The following is a 20136-nucleotide window of genomic DNA, read 5'->3' on the forward strand; positions in this document are numbered from 1 at the left end:
TATATGGTGGATAAGGAAGCAATTCGTTCAATTTAACCATCGTTGCCATCGACTTGGAATCATTGCATTTTCTTGGTGAAATTGGTCGTTACTTCGCCATTTTTCCTTGATTTTTGCATTCAAACTATCCAACAACTTCATGTAGTCTTCGTTATTGAATGTCTTTCCCTTTTGGAGATAGGGGCTGCACAATATTCCTTGCGCATCCCAAAATACTGAGGCCAGAACCTTCCCAGCTGACTGTTGTGTCTTTGCACACTTCGAACATGGTTCACCAGCTGCAGATGATCGTTTTGATTCCTGATAGATCCATGTTTCATCTATTTTCACATATCGACGCAAAAAATCTGTTTTATCATGACCAAATACTTTTTTGAATCATCAATACGTTGTTGTTTTCGATCGACTGTGAGTTAAAGCGGTACCCACTTTGAAAAAGACTTCCCCATGGTCATCTTTACGACCTTAGCTATCTCACGAAATAGATTTAACCAATTTGTGGACTTTTTTGATGTTTTCTGGAGTAATTACATCAATTGGACGACCCATGGTCTGTATGACCATGTTAAAATTCCGCGAATGGTTGTTTTCGATGGAGAAGCTTTTGCCACTGATTGTTTCCGAGCTAGAAGACGAAGTGATAATCGCTGTACGAGGTATGCAGCTCAAAAATCCCTCCAAAGTTATTGAGAAGCTCCTGTTTTTGACGAAGGACGTGGGGTCGAGCGTTGTCGTGAAGAAGTCATCTTCAAACCAAACATGAGGAAGCTCGGTTCAGATTCTAATTGATCTTCAAGAGCTTCCATGATAAAAATAAGAGCTGAAGAATTGATAAGAAGATGTTTTGGGGAGTTAATCTTTAAACCAAAGATGAGGGAGCTCGGTTCAGATTGTAATTAATCTTCAACACCTCCAAGGATAAAAATAAGAGCTAAAGAATTGATTAGAACGAGTTTTGGGGAGCTAATCTTCAAAACTAAAGATGAGGAAGCTCGGTTCAGATTCTAATTAATCTTCAACACCTCCAAGGATAAAAATAAGAGCTAAAGAATTGATTAGAACGAGTTTTGGGGAGCTAATCTTCAAAACTAAAGATTAGGAAGCTCGGTTCAGATTCTAATTAATCTTTAAGAGCTCCCAGGATAAAAATAAGAGCTAAAGAATTAATTAGAACGAGTTTTGGGGAGCTAATCTTCAAAACTAAAGATGAGGAAGCTCGATTCAGGTTCTAATTATTCTTTAAGAGCTCCAAGGATAAAAATAAGAGCTAAAGAATTGATTAGAACGAGTTTTGGGGAGCTAATCTTCAAAACTAAAGATTAGGAAGCTCGGTTCAGATTCTAATTAATCTTTAAGAGCTCCCAGGATAAAAATAAGAGCTAAAGAATTAATTAGAACGAGTTTTAGGGAGCTAATTTCCAAACTAAAGATGAGGAAGCTCTATTCAGATTCTAATTAATCTTTAAGAGCTCCAAGGATAAAAATAAGAGCTGAAGAATTGATTAGAACGAGTTTTGAGGAGCTAATCTTCAAACCTCTCTATTTGAGTTGTAAACAGTTTCCATAAGTCAATTTTTTGTGGATTAGGTACGAAAGGTGGTATTCCCAGATGGATTTTCTTTCTACTAATGTAATGATTATTGATATTAAATATGATAAAAATACACAAGAAAATCTACGATATTAAGACATCCTGTATACATTATTATAGTACGTTAAAAAGTTGAAGGATTAAATTTCAATCAAATAAATGTACGCTTTGAATTTGGAAACAAAGTTTAAAAAAAAAGGGATTATTTACCTCGAAAGATTTACGATCCAAATTTCGTAATCTATTTCCTGAAATGTCCAATCTATCTAATTCAGGTAGAGACCTTAAAGCCGAAATCGGTACCGTTTCCAGTTGGTTATTTGGTAATCCTAAGGCTTGTAAAGGCGAAGCGAGTTTATCGAAGGCGTTTTCGACTATATTCTTAAGTTCTCCTGAAGATATAACGAGTCCGTGCAAAGAAACTTCTTCTAAAATCGGTTCCGATATCGACGTCAAATTTTGTATCGTACAATCTAATAACGAAACCGAAAAAGAAGATTTTGCACGTAACGTTTCACCTACAAAAATTATAATTATATAAATAATAAATATTATTATAAGGTAAATATACTGTTTATAGTGAAAAAACCGTAATTCGTTTGTAGGAATCAAAAATATAAGAGCCTTTCGTGTCAGGTAGGTGCCTGTTTAATGCTGATTAAAAGCTCGCTGGTATTGAAAAATCGAGTCAACTTTTTATTTGATACGTCACAACCAATTGGTTTGCAATATAAATAGTTTATTCTGATTAAATACTTCTTCATCATACACTTGGAAGCTTCCTGGGAGGTTTCGGTGATGATATCCTTCAGCAGCTTCGTCGTAACGGCTCTAATGTTGTCCAGGATCTCTAAATGTTGACTTTTCTGAGATGTATTAAGCCGAGGAGACAAACAAGTGTCTGGAGAGTGACGCCTGTCTGGTAGTCGTTCGTGAGGAAGGCCTTCAAACTACGATCCTCCCGCATCAATATACTTGTGTCAACGAGGTTTCTTTGCGACATGGGCTTTTTAGGAGGTTTCAGCGACGATGTCCATCAGCGATCTCGTCGTAAAGGCTCTAATATTGTGCAGGGTTTCTCAATGTTGAACTTTCAGAGTTATATTGAGCCGAAGAGGCAAAAAAGTCTAGCGTTGCGGCCGTAGGCCGGATGGGAGTCACATATTTTGTCAGGTAGTTATCCAAAGGATTCTTGAAGCATTGCGAGAATCTCTACTGGCATTTTCGTGAGTCTCTTCGAAAACTTGACGCGTACCGTTGCTCCAATCATTTTTTCTATCTTGACCATCGACCACGCTCTGAAAGAGACGTGCCCACATAGCCCTATGCCCTTTCGTGCGTGACTTGAGGTTGTATGAGGAGGATCCACCAAAATATCAGAGCAATGCAAATTTCGTACCAAGTTTAAACCTTTTTTATTGTATTCTACGAAACGTATTTGATCTTACCTATAATTTTCATAGACGATTTATCTCCTGTACATCTGAGCGTGTGCGGCATATCACAACTGCATTCAACGAAAGGTTGAGAATCAATTTCTGGACATTTCCACAAGTCCGGTCCTGTTGATGGAATGGCTGATGAGCCGCACCACCATATTAGTGATAAGATTAACCACCACATACTGTAATTAAATCTAGATTCATTAGAATAACGCGATATTCATCTAATACAGAATTATTTAGAATTTTAGGCGTTTATCAACTCGATAATTTCATAAACGAAGCACTTGATAAGTAATATTTGGCGACAAAACTTGTAAATTTCATTTTAGGTTTTTGTGAATGCGGTAACGTTTGTGGCGAAGAAAACAAATTTTTGAATTGAATTTTAGGTAATTTTTCGTAACCAAAATCAGAAAATTTGTAAAAAAGAATGAGACTTGATTTGATTAGAACGAGTTTTGGGGAGCTAATCTTTAAAACTAAAGATGAGGAAGCTCGATTCAGGTTCTAATTAATCTTTAAGAGCTCCAATGATAAAAATAAGAGCTAAATTGATTAGAACGAGTTTTGGAGAGCTAATCTTCAAAACTAAAGATGAGGAAGCTCGATTCAGGTTCTAATTAATCTTTAAGAGCTCCAAGTATAAAAATAAGAGCTGAAGAGTTGATTAGAACGAGTTTTGGGGAAATAAACCTCAAACTAAAGATGAGGAAGCTCGTTTCAGATTCTAATTAATCTTTAAGAGCTCCCAGGATAAAAATAAGAGCTAAAGAATTAATTAGAACGAGTTTTAGGGAGCTAATTTCCAAACTAAAGATGAGGAAGCTCTATTCAGATTCTAATTAATCTTTATCAACTCCAAGGATAAAAATAAGAGCTGACGAATTGATTAGAATGAGTTTTGATGAGCTAAACTTCAAACTAAAGATGAGGAAGCTCGGTTCAGATTCTAATTAATCTTTAAGAGCTCCCATGATAAAAATAAGTTTTGAATTGAATTTTAGGTGATTTTTCGTAGACAGAATAGGAATATTTGTAAAAAATAATGAGATTTCTCTCTCTATATATATAAACCATATACGTTTTTAATGTTATTTGATCTACCAACCATGAGATTTAAAGCCCCGTTCATAAAACATCTAGCTATTGAAGTTATTTTACTTCCCCGGATCTCTGGAGATTAACCTGGTCCACCTCGGGACTCTGTGGTCCAAAGGTTTGGTTAAGAAGCGACTAATTGACTAGGTGACGACCTAACCACACGACGGTTAACGCATTTCTATTTCATATACGAGTATTATATCAGAAGTACCTGGTCCAATAAATAAAACATCAAAATTTTGGAAATAAATAGATTTTTATAGTGATCGCCATCTCTAGGACAAGCCAGGTAGTTTTGGGACTATTATATCGAGAAAGTGACTGAAATTTCGAGCGAAAAAGTTGTAAAATTTCATCTAAAGACACAAACATAGTAATTTGAATAAAAGTGTGGTGAAACTACTGACAATACGAATGTAATTCTCTCCCTAGTCGTTTGAATATCAATCACCTTCGATCAACGCATTAATAAATTCATTGGTCGTACTTAGGTAGTACCTTATTAGGAGCGCGCCATTGAAACTTACTTCTGTTTTCAGAGAGAGGCTAAAAGACACGAAGTTATTCGTTGAATCAAAACCGCATGCCTATAAACGTTCCGTAAATTATTAAACGAGCGTCGTTGCATCTGCGAAAGCTTATCTACTGAAATCGACATCTCAAATGGTTATAATGTTCCCTTTCAGATTTTTTATTGCTGATTTTGTTGATTATACCTAAGGTTTTTATGTATCTTTCGAAGATTTATTGTTGATTGATAAAATGGTACCGTGAAAGGTAAAGACATCGTTGCCAGTTACGAGTTATGGAATGTGGATTCAAACATGTCGATTCTAAACTTTAAAACACCTTGTATACGTATTCGCTCACCCCGTAATCCATTCATAAAACGGTGTCCGTTATTTTTTTACTTTATACTTCACCTGGGAATTGTTTCTTCGCCGTTTATTATTATAGTTTAGTCCCAGCAGTACTGGGATTTATATTTTTTGCACCAAGACGTCTTTTTGTTAAATTCGTTAACGAATTTGGGGATAAACGTATTGTATTGATCAAAAAAATAGATGGCAGCTCATATCAATGAATCTACCTCTGAGTACTTCTACACTAAAAAGCAGATTGAAAGAAGATGCCTTTTGGGAAAGGTGCCATTGTATAAACCTGTTCTGGACAACGCTTCATCGGCATACCAAGAGTATTTGAAAGAAATAATGTACTGAAAGCAATTATTTGATCATCGTAGTCACCCGATCTGAACCCTATTGAGTTGTGGGACAAATTAGACATAGAGCTCAGTAAGCAATGTCCTATTTTCACATCACATCTTTGATATATCCTAAATGCCAAAATAATAATCATTAATCTATGAATATCTTTTAGATTTTGAAAAAAACTCGAAACGACATAACCTTACATATAACCTATGTAAATTCAACGTCATTTGTGACGATCTAAAGTAAACTGACATTAGCGTAGCAACAAAAATCGTTGTCGTTGTATAAAAAAATATTTTGATGTTTCATTTGCTACAATCCCACAACAATCACGTTTATGTAAACATATATTAAACATAATATCTATTAAAACCTATTATTTCTAATTTAATGATTCGAAATGTATGTTTGCCGTTCCTTATAGAAAAAAAAAATAACTACTTTCCGGGTTAATACCACCAAGAATATTGAATTACATCCCTTTAGAAGAACGTGATGTCATCGACAATCTTCCGAAATTGGTATATCCCTAATGGTTCGCAATTACAAGGAGAGGATCGTAGCTATTGACTAGTTTTGACGTTATTAGGTCTCATCAGAGTGGTGCAATAATCTCCCGTGTGTAGACACAGCCAGCCGGCGTTGCTATTTGATTCATGTAGTTAAACATTCCTCAGTAGACGTCTTACGGCGACATCTTCACTTCCAAGTACAAATGATAAGTCAGTCGTACACGACGAATTGAATGATATACGAGGCATGCTCAGTCATTAAAAAATAGAATATCTAGAATAGCTATTATTTCGAATTTCAGTTCGGATTAGAGACTTCGAACGGGAGGTTGTTACGCAATTCTGATGAGACGCAACAAGTCAGTGGATACAGAATTTTTAGTATTTCGAAAAATCTTCAATATAATACATCATAATATGTAAATGAGGAAATTTTTAATGTTTCTACACCCCAATCATAGTAGCTACGTTCCTGATACGTCTCGAGAAGTGTTTTTTTTCACTACGAGTCACGATCGAGGCGTATTAGCTACGTTCCATTTAAATGAAGGTAAGTATGCGTACTGAAACAGTTCCATCATCAGATACTTTTCAACAGAAGTACGAGTATGAGTTGTCTTTTTTTTTTAAGTCAGTGAGCTCTGGTTTAGCACATGATCACAATTTATAATGTCTGTCAATGTCTCGGCAATGCAGACTGGTTCAAACGGCATATAAAAACTGCAACTCAATGAGCCCAGTGACGTTACCAAAAAAAAAAAAAACGATTATTTTCAAAAAAATATACATTTAAGGCATTAGATCAAATTAGTAAGCATGGATAATATTGTTTATGGGTGTATCACGTCAAAATTGAAACTTAATGGGAGGATGACGTTTTTGACAGACTTTCTAACGACATCAAATAACTTTTAGTAAATTGTCAGTGGTTAATATGAAGAAATAATCATAAATTATGAAGTTCTTTTGGAAAAATTAGTCAGTCATATTGGAAAATGAGTTTTCTGTATATCTATCTTTCTCTACAACTGTTTGTCTTTCACTCTCTAATATTTTTTATCTTTGTTTACTTTTATATACTATTGGAAAGCTGCTGTTGTATCCACGACTTGATGTTTTGTATATTTTCTGCAAGCTAATCTTTAACTTTATTTTGATACAAAATTAAATAATATTATTATATTATCTAATGAATTTACAGAGTCGCCACTGATTCCTAACAAAAACCCAGTTCCTTTTATGTCTCGTATTCAATTCTGTACGGTATTCGAAGAGTAACCTCCCAAGAATAAATAAAGTGGATGGAAATCGTCACTTCCTTTAACACCATTTCTATTACGTAAAATATTTTCATTATATATATATATATATATATATATATATATATATATATATATATATATATATATATATATATATATCGGCTTCGAGATCTTTCAAACTTTGTTTCCATTTTTTTCTTGTTTATCTCGTGTCACCAAGCCCTCACTTCCACCGCTCTCAAATATCTTCTCATTTTCTTCACCTTTTAATAATCGTTTTATCCATCTATCTTTTTCACCTCACAGTGTTCATTTAACCCATTTATTTACTTCACCTTTTAATACTCGTTCCACCCATCTATCTACCTCACCTTTTAGTACTTGATTTACCATCTATTTCACCTTTTAGTACTCGATTTACCATCTACTTCACCTTTTAGTACTCAATAAACCATCTACTTCACCTTTTAGTGCTTGATTTACTCATCTTTCAATAATCGTTTCACTTATCTATCTTTTTCACCTTAAAGTGTTCATTTAACCCATTTATTTACTTCACCTTTAAATACTCGTTCCACCCATCTATCTACTTCACCTTTTAGTACTTTATTTACCATCTACTTCACCTTTTAGTACTCGTTTTACCCATCTCTCTTCTTCACCTTTTAGTCCATGTTTCATCCATCCATCTACTTCATCTTTTAGTACTTGTTTTACCCATCTATCTACTCCATCTTTTAGTACTCGTTTTACCCATCTATTTCACCTTTTAGTACTCGTTCTACGCATCTCTCTTCTTCAACTTATAGTCCACGTTTCATCCATCTAACTTCATCTTTTAGTACTTGTTATACCCATCTATCTACTCTATCTTTTAGTACTCGTTTTACCCATCTACTTCACCTTTTAGTACTCGTTTTACACATCTATTTTTTTCATCTTTTAGCACTGTTTCAACCATCTATCTTCTTCACCTTATAGTCCACATTTCATTAATCTATCTACTTCACCTTTTAGTACTAGTTTTTACTCATCTACTACACCGTTTAGTACTGTTTTACCCATCTATCTTCTTCACCTTATAGTCCACGTTTCATTAATCTACCTACTTCACCTTTTAGTACTAGTTTTTACTCATCTACTACACCGTTTAGTACTGTTTTACACATCTATCTTCTTCACCTTATAGTCCACGTTTCATTAATCTACCTACTTCACCTTTTAGTACTAGTTTTTACTCATCTGCTTCACCTTTTAGTACTAGTTTTTACTTCATTTACTGAACTTATTATCAAGTTTTCTACACGTATTTTAGCGAGCACGCGAATAATTTCGACTTAGCAGAGGAAACTGATCCTATATCAGAGCCACACAAAATCAGTTTGATTGAATTATAAAAATTTCTAGCTTAAGTACGACGAATTCTCCTAGATCCGATACTGCGTGTTAAAATTGAAGACAACATCTCGTTTTGTAATCATACAATTAAATATTTATTTTTGTGATATTGAAATAAAAAAAAATATTACTAGGAAAAATAATGTATATATTCATAACATCGAGTTCGGTAATGTCAAGGTTATGAATTTCCAAATTGACACTCACTTGCATTTTATACAGTTTCTTTCGATGACTTCGAATGTGATATAGTTTATCTACGACATGTTTTTATCTCTATTTTTAGGCGTTTTATTAGTTAGTAATTTGGCATACGACGCACAAGCTAAAGTTTTTACGAAATGCGGTCTGGCACAAGAATTAGTTCGACTTGGAATAGCGAAAACGTTTGTTGGAAATTGTGAGTATGCGTAGAAAATATACAACAGAAAAAATTACAACACTCTCTGGTAGAAGTTTTGATCAAATTTAAATATGGATTAATCAAAAATTCATTTTATTGGAGTCGATCTCCCTCGAGGGAATTTTCTGCTTTACCACTTTGAGTACATGTTTTTCATTGACATACGAGGGTTGTTCAAATATAAACCGGAATTTTGCTACGAGAAATTTTATTATAAAGTTACAGAGCCGTAAGCTTTCGAATGCCTCTTTCAATAGACCAAATAATTAATAGTCGCATGGGGACGAATCGGGACTATCACGTGGTTTTGATCTGTAGACAGTCTGACGCGCCTTCGTTTTTTTCCCTCCACTCCATAGCCGCGCCTTTCCTTCCAAAATATCCAAATATCGCGTCCAAACTTCCAATATCTGTTCAAAATTCGGAATTTTTGGCACCAATTTGGCCGAAATTTTACGATTCAGTACTACTAACGATGATGGTTCATTCGGTACTCCAAAATGGAGAAGCGGCGAATGTAGCAAAGCATTTCGATAAATTTCCTGGTACGCTCGTCCTGCTAATTGCTAAAGTACACTGGAAGGTGAGGTTATGCGGCCCGGGTTACGAAACTAAATTTTTCAGGCACTTTTATTCAAAAATTCCAGTTTATACTTAACACACTATACCAAAACTCACAATTACACTGTCTGATCTTATCGTCTCAGTTTAGACTCTGAAGACGATAAATTGGTTAACGAAACGCGTGTGAGACAGTGTAATTCCAACTGTTGGTGTAATGGCAGTGTGAACAGCGTGTTTAATTTCAAAGATTCCGTAAAATTCAAACTTAATTTAGTTGTATATTTGAACCACCCTCGTATTTTCGCTTTTTTTAATTTGGTGATGAAGATTTAGGGTTAGTAGATTTGTTTAATATCAATATCAAATCTTAATAATAATTTCATTTGTAGGGGTGTGTTTGATTGAAGCAGAAAGCGGAAGAGACACTTCCAAAGAGGTAATCAAAGCAAATGGAGGTAAAGGTTTGGGATTATTTCAGGTGAGTTGATTAAAAAAAATTATTTACAATACTACATGTGGATTTGTTTTTATTTGATTTGGAAATAAGTGCGTCTGACAAGATCAAAACTTTAGTTTAAAATTTCTTTTTGAGTTTAAATTTCACGTCATTATGACAATTTTTTGTCATACGTGTAAAATTGACAGCTTATCTTCTACACCGCTGATCTTCAGTATATTTTGGACGTTTCTTCACTTTCTGTTTAGTTCTCGACTGATGATAGGCGAGCCTACTTTCGCGTTGAATCTACCAATCTGTTTAACAAGGCATTAGTCGAAGTTTTGGGCTCTTTTTGGAAGGTTTGAACATGGTATGAGTCAGTTTTTGACAAACGTCCAACTAAACTTGAAATGACGTATGAAAATTAAAATAAGGCAACTAAGATCTTAGGTTATTTAGAATTTATTCGAATGTAATGAATTTTTCCGAAAACCTTTCTTACATAAGTTACTTTACATGCCAGAGATAAAAAACCTGAGGAAGATTGCAGCTCTTAGTTGCAGCTTAAAAATTTTTTTTTCAAATTCTAGATTAACAGTAAGGATTGGTGTACGTTTGGGAAACCCGGTGGAAAATGCAATGCCAAATGCGAAGGTATGTAGTTCATCTAGACATAACCTATAAAAATTAGACACATCAAAGTAATCTGAAGAGTTGTAAGTACTTCAAAATGTTGTAAGACCTATTTGTCCAATAACCACAACCCGGCAACTGTTAGTCATACTGAAAATGAGGTTGTTTATCTCCAGTCCCTCTGAATCGACGTCTATCTATCTCCAACATCTCCAGTCCTTCGGAATTGACGTCTATCTATCTCCAACATCTCCAGTCCCTCTGAATCGACGTCTATCTATCTCCAACATCTCCAGTCCTTCGGAATCGACGTCTATCTATCTCCAACATCTCCAGTCCCTCTGAATCGACGTCTATCTCCAAAATCTCCAGTCCATCGGAATCGACGTTTATCTCCAACATCTCCAATCCCTCGGCATCGTATCACCAAACGAGAAACAACTCTGGGTGAGGAGTTAAAGATTTAAACTATACGTTTTCACTCACGTAGAAAGAATGCCAGACAAAGTGGGCTAAAACTCGAGAGCGAACACACGAAGACCACCAAAGAGGTGGTACGAAAGCTGAACTTGAGCTTCTCAGAAAGATCCAAAAAGAGGTTCAAACGTACAGGACTGAACAGGACCTGGTTCTATTGAAAGGGGAACAAAACGTTCCCACTCGATTCAACAATATTTAGATTATTTTGATATGTTTATTTGAAAAAGTAATAAATGAACTTAATATATAACAATATTGTTATAATTATTTAAACCAATAAACTGTTTTTATTATTTCAGATTTTCTCGACGAAGAGTTAACTAAAGATGCGGCTTGTGCTAAGAAAATTGAAAGTTTGTTGGGTTTTCGTAACTGGGAGGGATGGACGAGAAGTTGTTATAACCGTGAATATCCCTCTACCATAGTACACTTGTGTTTTCCAAGTGCTGGATGAACGAATCCAATAATTCTCCCCTTCCATATCGATATAATATTTTACCATAGTTTTAGCGTATTAAAATATTTATGAATTGATTTATTACAAAATGTCAATACTGTTGAAAAAATAAAAATGAGATATTTTTTACATTTTTTTTGCCACAAGTCCCCAGAAACTAATGGCCAAAAGTTTTTGTCCACTAGTCCAGGTACCAGCTGAATTTTGATAATCAAGGTCTATTTTCGTGAAAATTGATATGAAGCTAGTATTTATCACCTCAAAAATCTACCCTGCACCGAAAGATTCACCCCTGAGGGTGAAAGCCCCCCTTCTTGGGTATGGAGCTAAAAGGAGATGTTTTTCCCAAAATTTTTTGTCTTTCCTTCGTTGGGAGAGGTAAATTTGGTACCATTCTCGTAGTTTAGTCCCAATTATAAAACAAAGGAGATGTTTTTCACAAAATTTTTGTCTTTTTTTCGTTGGGAGAGGTAAATTTGGTACCATCCTCTTAGTTTAGTCCCAATTGAAAAACAAAGAAGATGTTTTTCACAAAATTTTTGTCATTTCTTTAGTTTAGTTTAGTCCTAATTGAAATTTAAGAACGTGGCTCTGATTTACCATCTTTTTATATATTTTACATAAGTTCCTATACAAATTGTGTTTGTTCTCGCAAATTCAGACTTGCAAGTTTTAAAACGTGCAAAACCAAGAAATTATGGGTTTTTATTTGTTGTGTATCACTCAAACTATAATGTGGACAAAAACTTTTGACCGGTAGTTTGTATAGTCATTTTATAATAAGATTGAATCTTGTAATAAAAAAAGCTGTAGACCCTAAATTTCTGATAAAACGCAAATAATAACTTAGCTACTATAATTTCAATTTTACTAGCTAAATAACTGGACTAATACCCTATGTGCTTTGTTGACTACTTCAAGTCAATACGACCCGATGAGAATATTTCTCTAGAGTGTAATTAACTATGAGGTAAAGACGAAAAAGGAAAAATATGAAAGATCCAGTCAAGAAATTTATTCAAAGTCCGTACGATTTAGTAAGTAGACCTAAAGAATGGTTTAATAAAGAGTTGGGAGCACGTCTTGAATATTTATATATGAATATACAATGGATATTCTTGTTACAACACAGTGACGTATCGAGAATTATTTCCAAAAAAATTTAATGGTGAAAAATCAATGGATAAATCAATAAAAATAATGTACATTTTTTATGTAGGGCGATCAATAATATTGTTTAAAAAGCATCAATTAACGATAACGATACGCAAAATATAGAAAATATTGTATTGGGTAAGCAACCAATCATGCATCTTCCTTTCAATTGCGCAAACTTGACCCCTTCAAAACTATCCACTCCTTAATCTCTTAATTAGTCCGTTCAATTTCATTTAATTACATTCTGGTTCTTAATTGATGTGTGGATTTAGATACCAAGTTAAGTTTTTGTCATGTGCTTTTGGCTTTGAAGAAGATCGATGAGGCTGTTGATTATTAAAAAAACGGTTTAGCGAAAATTTGTGGTTTCCAGATCGGGCGTACAGAAGTTTTAGTCTTTTTTCTATTGCCTGTTCTGAGTGATGTCTATCAACAGCTGGAGATTGTTGTAGGAAATGCGACAGATTGACTTCAGCGTCTGTTTGACAAGAATGGGAATCAAACAAGTTATTTGTCTTTAAAGAGTATCCTTTTTTCCAAAACAAATCGTTAATTGTCTTTAGAGAATGTCTTCTTCATAAACAAACCGTTAATTGTCTTTTCCAAAAAAAAAACCGTTAATTGTCTTTAAAGACTGTCTTCTTAAAAAACAAACCGTTAATTGTCTTTAGAGACTGTCTTTACCCAAAACAAACCGTTAATTGTCTTTAAAGACTGTCTTCTTCAAAAACCTACCGTTAATTGTCTTTAGAGACTGCCTTTTCTCAAAACAAACCATTAATTTCTGTCTGTCTTTAGAGACAGTCTTTTCCAAAAACAAATCGTTAATTGTCTTTAAAAACTGTCTTCTTCAAAAACCTACCGTTAATTGTCTTTAGAGACTGTCTTTACCCAAAACAAACCGTTAATTGTCTTTAAAGACTGTCTTCTTCAAAAACCTACCGTTAATTGTCTTTAGAGACTGCCTTTTCCCAAAACAGACCGTTAATTGTCTTTAAAGACTGTCGTCTTCAAAAACCTACCGTTAATTGTCTTTAGAGACTGCCTTTTCCCAAAACAAACCATTAATTTCTGTCTGTCTTTAGAGACAGTCTTTTCCAAAAACAGTCTGTTAATTGTCTTTAAAGACTATCTTCAAAAACAATCCGTTAATTGTTTTTAGAGACTGTCTTTACCCAAAACAAACCGTTAATTGTCTTTAGAGATAGTCTTTTCCCAAAACAAACCGTTAATTGTCTTTAGAGACTGTCTTTTCCAAAAACAATGTGTTTAGAGACTTTTTTTTCCAAAGACAAACCGTTAATTGTCTTTAGAAAGTGCCCCTTTCTCCAAAACAAAGCGTTAATTGTCTTTAGAGACTGTCTTTTCGCAAAACAAACCGTTAATTGTCTTTAGAGACAGTCTTTACCCAAAACAATGTGTTAATTGTCTTTAGGGACTGTCTTTTCCAAAAACAAACCGTTAATTGTCTTTAGAGACTGTCTTTTCCAAAAATAGTCTGTTAATTGTCTTTAAAGACTATCTTCAAAAACAATCCGTTAATTGTTTTTAGAGACTGTCTTTACCCAAAACAAACTGTTAATTGTCTTTAGATATTTTTTTTCCAAAAACAAACCGTTAATTGTCTTTTGAAAGTGCCCCTGTCTCCAAAACAAAGCGTTAAGTGTCTTTTGAAACTATCCCTTTCTCCAAAACAAAGCGTTAATTGCCTTTAAAGACTGTCTTTTCCCAAAACACACCGTTAATTGTCTTTAGAGACTGTCTTTTCCAAAAACAAATCGTTAATTGTCTTTAGAGACTGTCTTTTCCAAAAACAAATCATTATTTGTATTTAGAGACTTTCTTTTCCAAAAACAATCTGTTAATTGTCTTTAGAGACTGCCTTCTTCAAAAACAAACCGTTATCTGTCTTTAGAGAATATCCCGTTCTCCAAAAAAATTGCCTTAATTGTCTTTAGAGACTGTCTTTTCCAAAAACAAACCGTCAATTGTCGTTTTGAAAAACAAATCGACATTTCTTCTTAAAAAGTTTCAAAGTTATTTTTGTCAAAATATTTTAATCTGTTTGAGGGGATCACTTAAAAAATTGCACAAGTAATTTAAATACCATCTTGTAAAATAATTGGTAGGGGTAGATGGGAAAGCAAAGTCAATTAAATAGTTATGGTTTTCAGGTGTTTTGTTTTAGTTTCTTTCTTAAACTTGGTATAATAATGAACTTGAACATTTTCTTTTGGATTATTTTAGTAATTTTATTTATTTTTTTCAGTAGACAAACAAAAGCCAAGTAATAAGTGTAGCTGGAGGCACCGCATTTCCCGCCGCCATTCTCTGGAAACAAACTGAGTTAACTTTGTTCCAAGGGAGGTTACTTTCTCGAAGAAATCTCGACTCATTATGTCATTTACTCTCAAATCACGATTCTGACGAAACTTTCGTCTTTTTATACCCGCGGGCCAAAGAATTCTACGGATATAGAACTGATAATACTTAATTGTTACTATAAAGTAAAACCGGCTACTAGGTAAAAAGTTTCCTTTCTTTCCTCGAATGAAATTCGTTTTGAAACGCGGTTGAATTTTCAAAGAATATGCTGAAAAACGAATTGCACCAAATAGACGACGATTATTTATCGAAATTGTTTAAAAAAATGCCAAAATTCCGTATTACATTACATCTTTTTCTGTATATCACGCAAACTATAAGGCGGGCGAAAACTTTTGAGCGCTATTATACTTATTTAAGAATCTAAGCGTATATAAACTGGTTTTCGATCTAGCGATTGATCAAATCCCACACTTTCGAGTCGCATTCAGTTTTTCCGTTGTTAATTTCACAATAAAAAGAAATTTCTGTTCAGTTCAAATCAAAATTTATACTTAACAACTTTATTCATGAAGTAGTTTTGAAAAACGATGATCCGGACGTGTGGGATTGGACACAACCGTGTAGGCTATAGTTCAGTTACTCGATTTGTGGGTTGTTTGTGTAGTTTTTTTTTCTTTAATTAGATATATTCTTCTTCGTTTACCATAAGGAAGAAGATTGAGGTTCGTTTACTTATTTAAATATATTAAAATTACATAATTAACCTCAATTGACAAGTACTTTGTAATTAACTCACAATAGGTTTCTGAAGATGATCTCTTAGTTATCGAAACGTGAGATAAATAATATGATTTTCAGTGTTAGAGTAGTGGTTGTGTGTTCAATAAGACTATCACCAACATTTCTGGTTTTTAATACCATCAAGTTTTATGAAAACTATTTTGTTTTGCTCCAAGGTTTACCTGTAAAGATATTTCCATCACTTTAACCACAAAACAAAAGAACAAACAAAAAAATGGAATGAAGAGTGAGGACTAGGTCCAAAGAAGGCAAAGACCGTTTCATCTGCAGGCAAGGTCAAGGCGTCTTTTTCCTATTTTTTGACGGTTACAGAATTTCCAGAAGGACAAATATATACTGAAAACAGACCACGGGAAAATATCTTCAACCATACCAAATCAGTCACCCCCTACTTTGACTGCTAAGCTGTCTAAAAACGTAGGAATTTTTTCATCATCATACCCTTAGTAGCTCCATAAAAATCATGCTTTTAAACACCACATAGAAAATATTCACCGCGATGATGATAAAACAAAAACAACCTACGAGTCATTCTAGACTGATATTTGACTACCTAGGACAAGACGATTAAGGCAATAGAACCGCTAGCGGGACTAGAAGATGATTCAAGCTTTAACTGAAAATCCAATCACTGCCAAATCGTATCATACTAATAAGTCTTTAAATCAATCTATGTCCAGCGAAATATCAAAGTGATGCAAGCAATAAATACCTCTTGGTGTATCAGAATCTAAAGGATTTATTGAGAGTTCAACCAATAGAAGATAAAATGGAGGAAACTTACGTCCTACAACAGAGAAACTACCCCTGGCACCCAAGGTTTCAGAAAACAGCTGAACCAAGACCAGCAGATAAAGAAACCATAAAGAACAAAGGAAGAATTTTTATTTCGATCAATTATTTAACGTAGTTTTGCAAATCCAGTAGATCTACCCAGAGTTGGAGTCATCCTGGACTGATATTTGACTACCTAGGACAAGACGAGTAAGGCAATAGAACCCCTAGAAGGACCAAGCAGAGGATGATTCAAGCTTTAACTGAAGATCCAATCACTGCCTCATCAGAATCATACTAATAAGTCTTTAAATCATTGGAAAGAGCTCTTCGGCCAGCGTAATATCAAAGTGATGCAAGCAGTAAATACCTCTTGTGTATCAGAATCCAGAGGATCTATTGAAACTTCAGCCAGAAGAAGATATCATGGAGGAAACGTCCTAACCCAGAGAAACTACCTCAGGCACTCAAGGTTTGGGAAAACAGCTAGACCACGACCAGCAGATAAAGAAACGATAAAAAAACATAGAAGAGACAAATTTAAAAAGTGGATTCTTTCTTTAAAGTAGTTGTGATGCTTCCAGGGGTTGAGAAAAAGACATAACCCAATTGGAACTGGGTAAAAATTAGTCTATACCTGAATAAAATAATATAATAGCTAGAGACGTCTATTGGATCCATTAAAATAGGAAAATAGAGTGAGCATTAGAAAAAACTGATAATATTGGAAAAGATGTGGTGGTAGAAACCTCGTCCAGGAAGTTCTTGTTCTTCGAGGAACAAAATAATTGTCATTTTCGAAAAAACTGATAATGATAACTTCTTATCAGTATGCTTTTGCAATCTAGTGGAAATTTAGATAAAATAAATTGTTTTTGATTCAAATTCAAACAAATATAGACTTTTGTCATGAGAATTGGCTTAATTGGATTTTGTTATTTCTATTCTGATGAAATATGACGCAAGTTTTGATCCATTAGAGTCACACTACATTTTATGCAATTCCAGAACTTTGATATATATATACATTCTTTTGGTTCACTTTCATATATCAAGTGTAAAATGTAGGAACGTGATTTACACGTAGAGTTTCAGTTTCCTCATGCGGAGCATTATGAAAAGTATGGAAACTCTCGAAAATATGTAGAGAAATTAATAGTACAGTCAAATGATGAAATTATTATATAAAAAGAACAGATTGTGATAATCCCTGATATCCCAACTCTATACATGATAATTAGATCAAATCTAATTGTCAAATTTCGACAGATATAGTATAAAATGCATCTCTTGAAAAAGAATCTTGTTAGTTGGTTTCCCTGCTAGAACTTTTCCTTATTTCCATAAATTAAGTTAGGTTAGTATTCGTATATAATCTTCTTTTTTATAAGGTTTATTCCTTGTTTATTATAGTTCAAAGTTACAAGTTGGGGGCGTGTTTTTTCTTTTAGTAATTCCTCCTTCTTCTGATCCAACATTCAGTATATCTACTGAATCCTGATGTACCACAATTCGTCTCAGCAGCTTGTACTGGAATTGAAGCTTTTTTGATGAAATGGAGCTTGGATTTTAGTCCCAACTTGGATCGTCTCCCAATGAGTATCGTCATCAGTCTTCCAGGAAGTCTAACCGATTTCTTCTCTCATCTTTTTAGAAAATACAACCTAGTCTTTTTGTAAATCAAAAGTCGTTTTGATTCGTGTCTTCCTGAAGACTTCTGGGTGTCCCCGTGTAGATGTTGTAGAGCTCCTTGTGGTATACCTTCGACTATCTGAAGATTCCGCGTTTCTTATCTTAAACATCAAGCCTTCATGCCAGACATGGTTGAAATTTTTTCTTTTGGAACATTGATCTGCTACAATCTTCAGAAATTGCTCTTCGACGCTCCTTTACCTTCTGAATCCGAACTTTTCTCACTTGAACATCAAGCCTTCATGCCAGACATGGATCAAGTTGTTTCTTTTGGTACATTGATCTGCTACAATCCTCAGAACTTAGTCTTCGACGCTTTTTTACCTTCTGAATCCAAAATATTCTTACTTAAACATCAAGCCTTCATGCCAGACATGGTTCAAGTTGTTTCTTTTGAAATCTTGATCTGGTACAATCCTCAGAACTTGGTCTTCGACGCTTCTTTACCCTCTGAATCCGAACTGTTATTTAAACGGCATTATCGTTTACAGAAGCCGTGTTTCAAGAAGTTTTTTTTTTAATATTGGTCTAATTAGAACATATTCAATTATACGAGGGTTGTTAATTAAGTCTTCCTCAAGTCCCCGTGTAGATGTTGTAGAGCTCCTTGTGGTACTATCTGGTCTTCTTCTTTACCTTTCAAGTATCTATATACAACTCAAATGGCGTTGCAGTGTTGCCATGTTTTCAAAATTATAATAATAAACTTGTACTTGTTGAAAAACGTGAAAAAATATATTTGATGATAAAAAAACAACGTATTTGGTTTTTGAAAATTATTCGCTTTTTTGCCTTGTTAATCATACAATTACACGAATAATTGAATACGTCGTAGATTTATGTATACCATTTAAGATCCGATACAAAAAATGTTTATTGTCGTGTATTTTGGCGGCAGTTATGCTGTTGTACGTTAATTCATTCGAATACCAAGCGAGTTTCTATACTGAATCGGGTTATTTGAGAATCAAATTTTCGTCTCGGATGAACGTCTGCGGTGGGTGAAGTCGTACCTACCAGATATAAATTTATAGGTAACAAGTTATCTGTTAGTTTTTGTTTCTTCCATATGAATTATAGATCGTGTATTGTATTCCAGAAAATTTATTTAATTCGTATCGAACGGCAGCTAAATTGAATTAAAAAGTTATTTATTATCGTGTTTAAGATAGGATTTACGAGGTGGGTTCGTAAATTAAACACGAAACAAGGACCGTACTGAATCTTTTCGATATATTCGAACACGATCCTTCGAATTAGTTTAATTTCGAAATGTTTCGTTGAAAGGACATCGGGACTAATTTATGCATTGTATCCTTGCTCTTACCGACTGTCTCGAGTTTGTAATCGAATAAGGGGCCTCTGGGAACAGTACGTAATCTATTCAATTAGCAATTCGCCTTCTAGAAACACAAGTTAGATTGCAAGTCGGGTTTCTATATACCTATGAGAGTCAACAATTGATTCAAGTTTTAATTTCAATACGATGTTGTGAATATATAACCGATAAATCACAAATCTATATCAAGGTTGATTTTTCAAGTTTATACGATAAGGACGATATAAAGAAAGAAAAATAATTCAATTTTGAAGATAAAGACTATTTCCTATTTTTTGCTATCGTTTCACAGTCCGAAATTCCTCTCCCTCTCTTAGATCTTCCATCACCTCTGCGTACCATCTTTTCCTTGGTTTTTCTCTTCTTCTTGTTCTATGTTCATAATTGTTTTTGTTGCTCTGAAATCTGGCATCCTCTTTATTTGATCCAGACACTATTATTCTTTTGGATCTCCTTTTTACCGCATAGTATCCTTCGAATCTTTCAGATTTTGTCCCTCGTCACTGTCGTCCTTGATAACCACCCCAAGATATACATAACTTTGA

At 34.2% G+C, this 20136-nt stretch overlaps 2 protein-coding genes across 4 annotated transcripts in view; one reads left to right on the top strand and one right to left on the bottom strand.

The window, feature by feature from the left end:
- Positions 1-20136, bottom strand: part of LOC130894820 (slit homolog 1 protein-like) — a 58467-nt gene that overhangs the window by 3064 nt on the left and 35267 nt on the right. For 2 of the 3 annotated variants that reach the window (XM_057801821.1, XM_057801822.1), the window contains 2 exons: positions 3040-3215; positions 1802-2109 (listed from right to left, as the gene is read on the bottom strand). In XM_057801821.1, coding sequence (XP_057657804.1) covers positions 1802-2109; positions 3040-3215 — 484 coding nt within the window. Of the gene's footprint in view, positions 1-1801; positions 2110-3039; positions 3228-20136 lie in introns of all 3 variants that reach the window. The other variant, XM_057801823.1, reaches the window with a different exon arrangement.
- On the top strand, positions 8626-11628 carry LOC130894824 (lysozyme-like). Its single transcript, XM_057801827.1, has 4 exons — positions 8626-8923; positions 9880-9968; positions 10520-10583; positions 11342-11628. Exons 1-4 carry the CDS (start codon positions 8788-8790, stop codon positions 11494-11496), a joined length of 444 nt encoding a protein of 147 aa, XP_057657810.1. The 5' UTR covers positions 8626-8787; the 3' UTR covers positions 11497-11628.

The sequence above is a fragment of the Diorhabda carinulata genome, chromosome 6, assembly GCF_026250575.1.
Source record: "Diorhabda carinulata isolate Delta chromosome 6, icDioCari1.1, whole genome shotgun sequence".
Lineage (NCBI taxonomy): Eukaryota > Metazoa > Arthropoda > Insecta > Coleoptera > Chrysomelidae > Diorhabda > Diorhabda carinulata.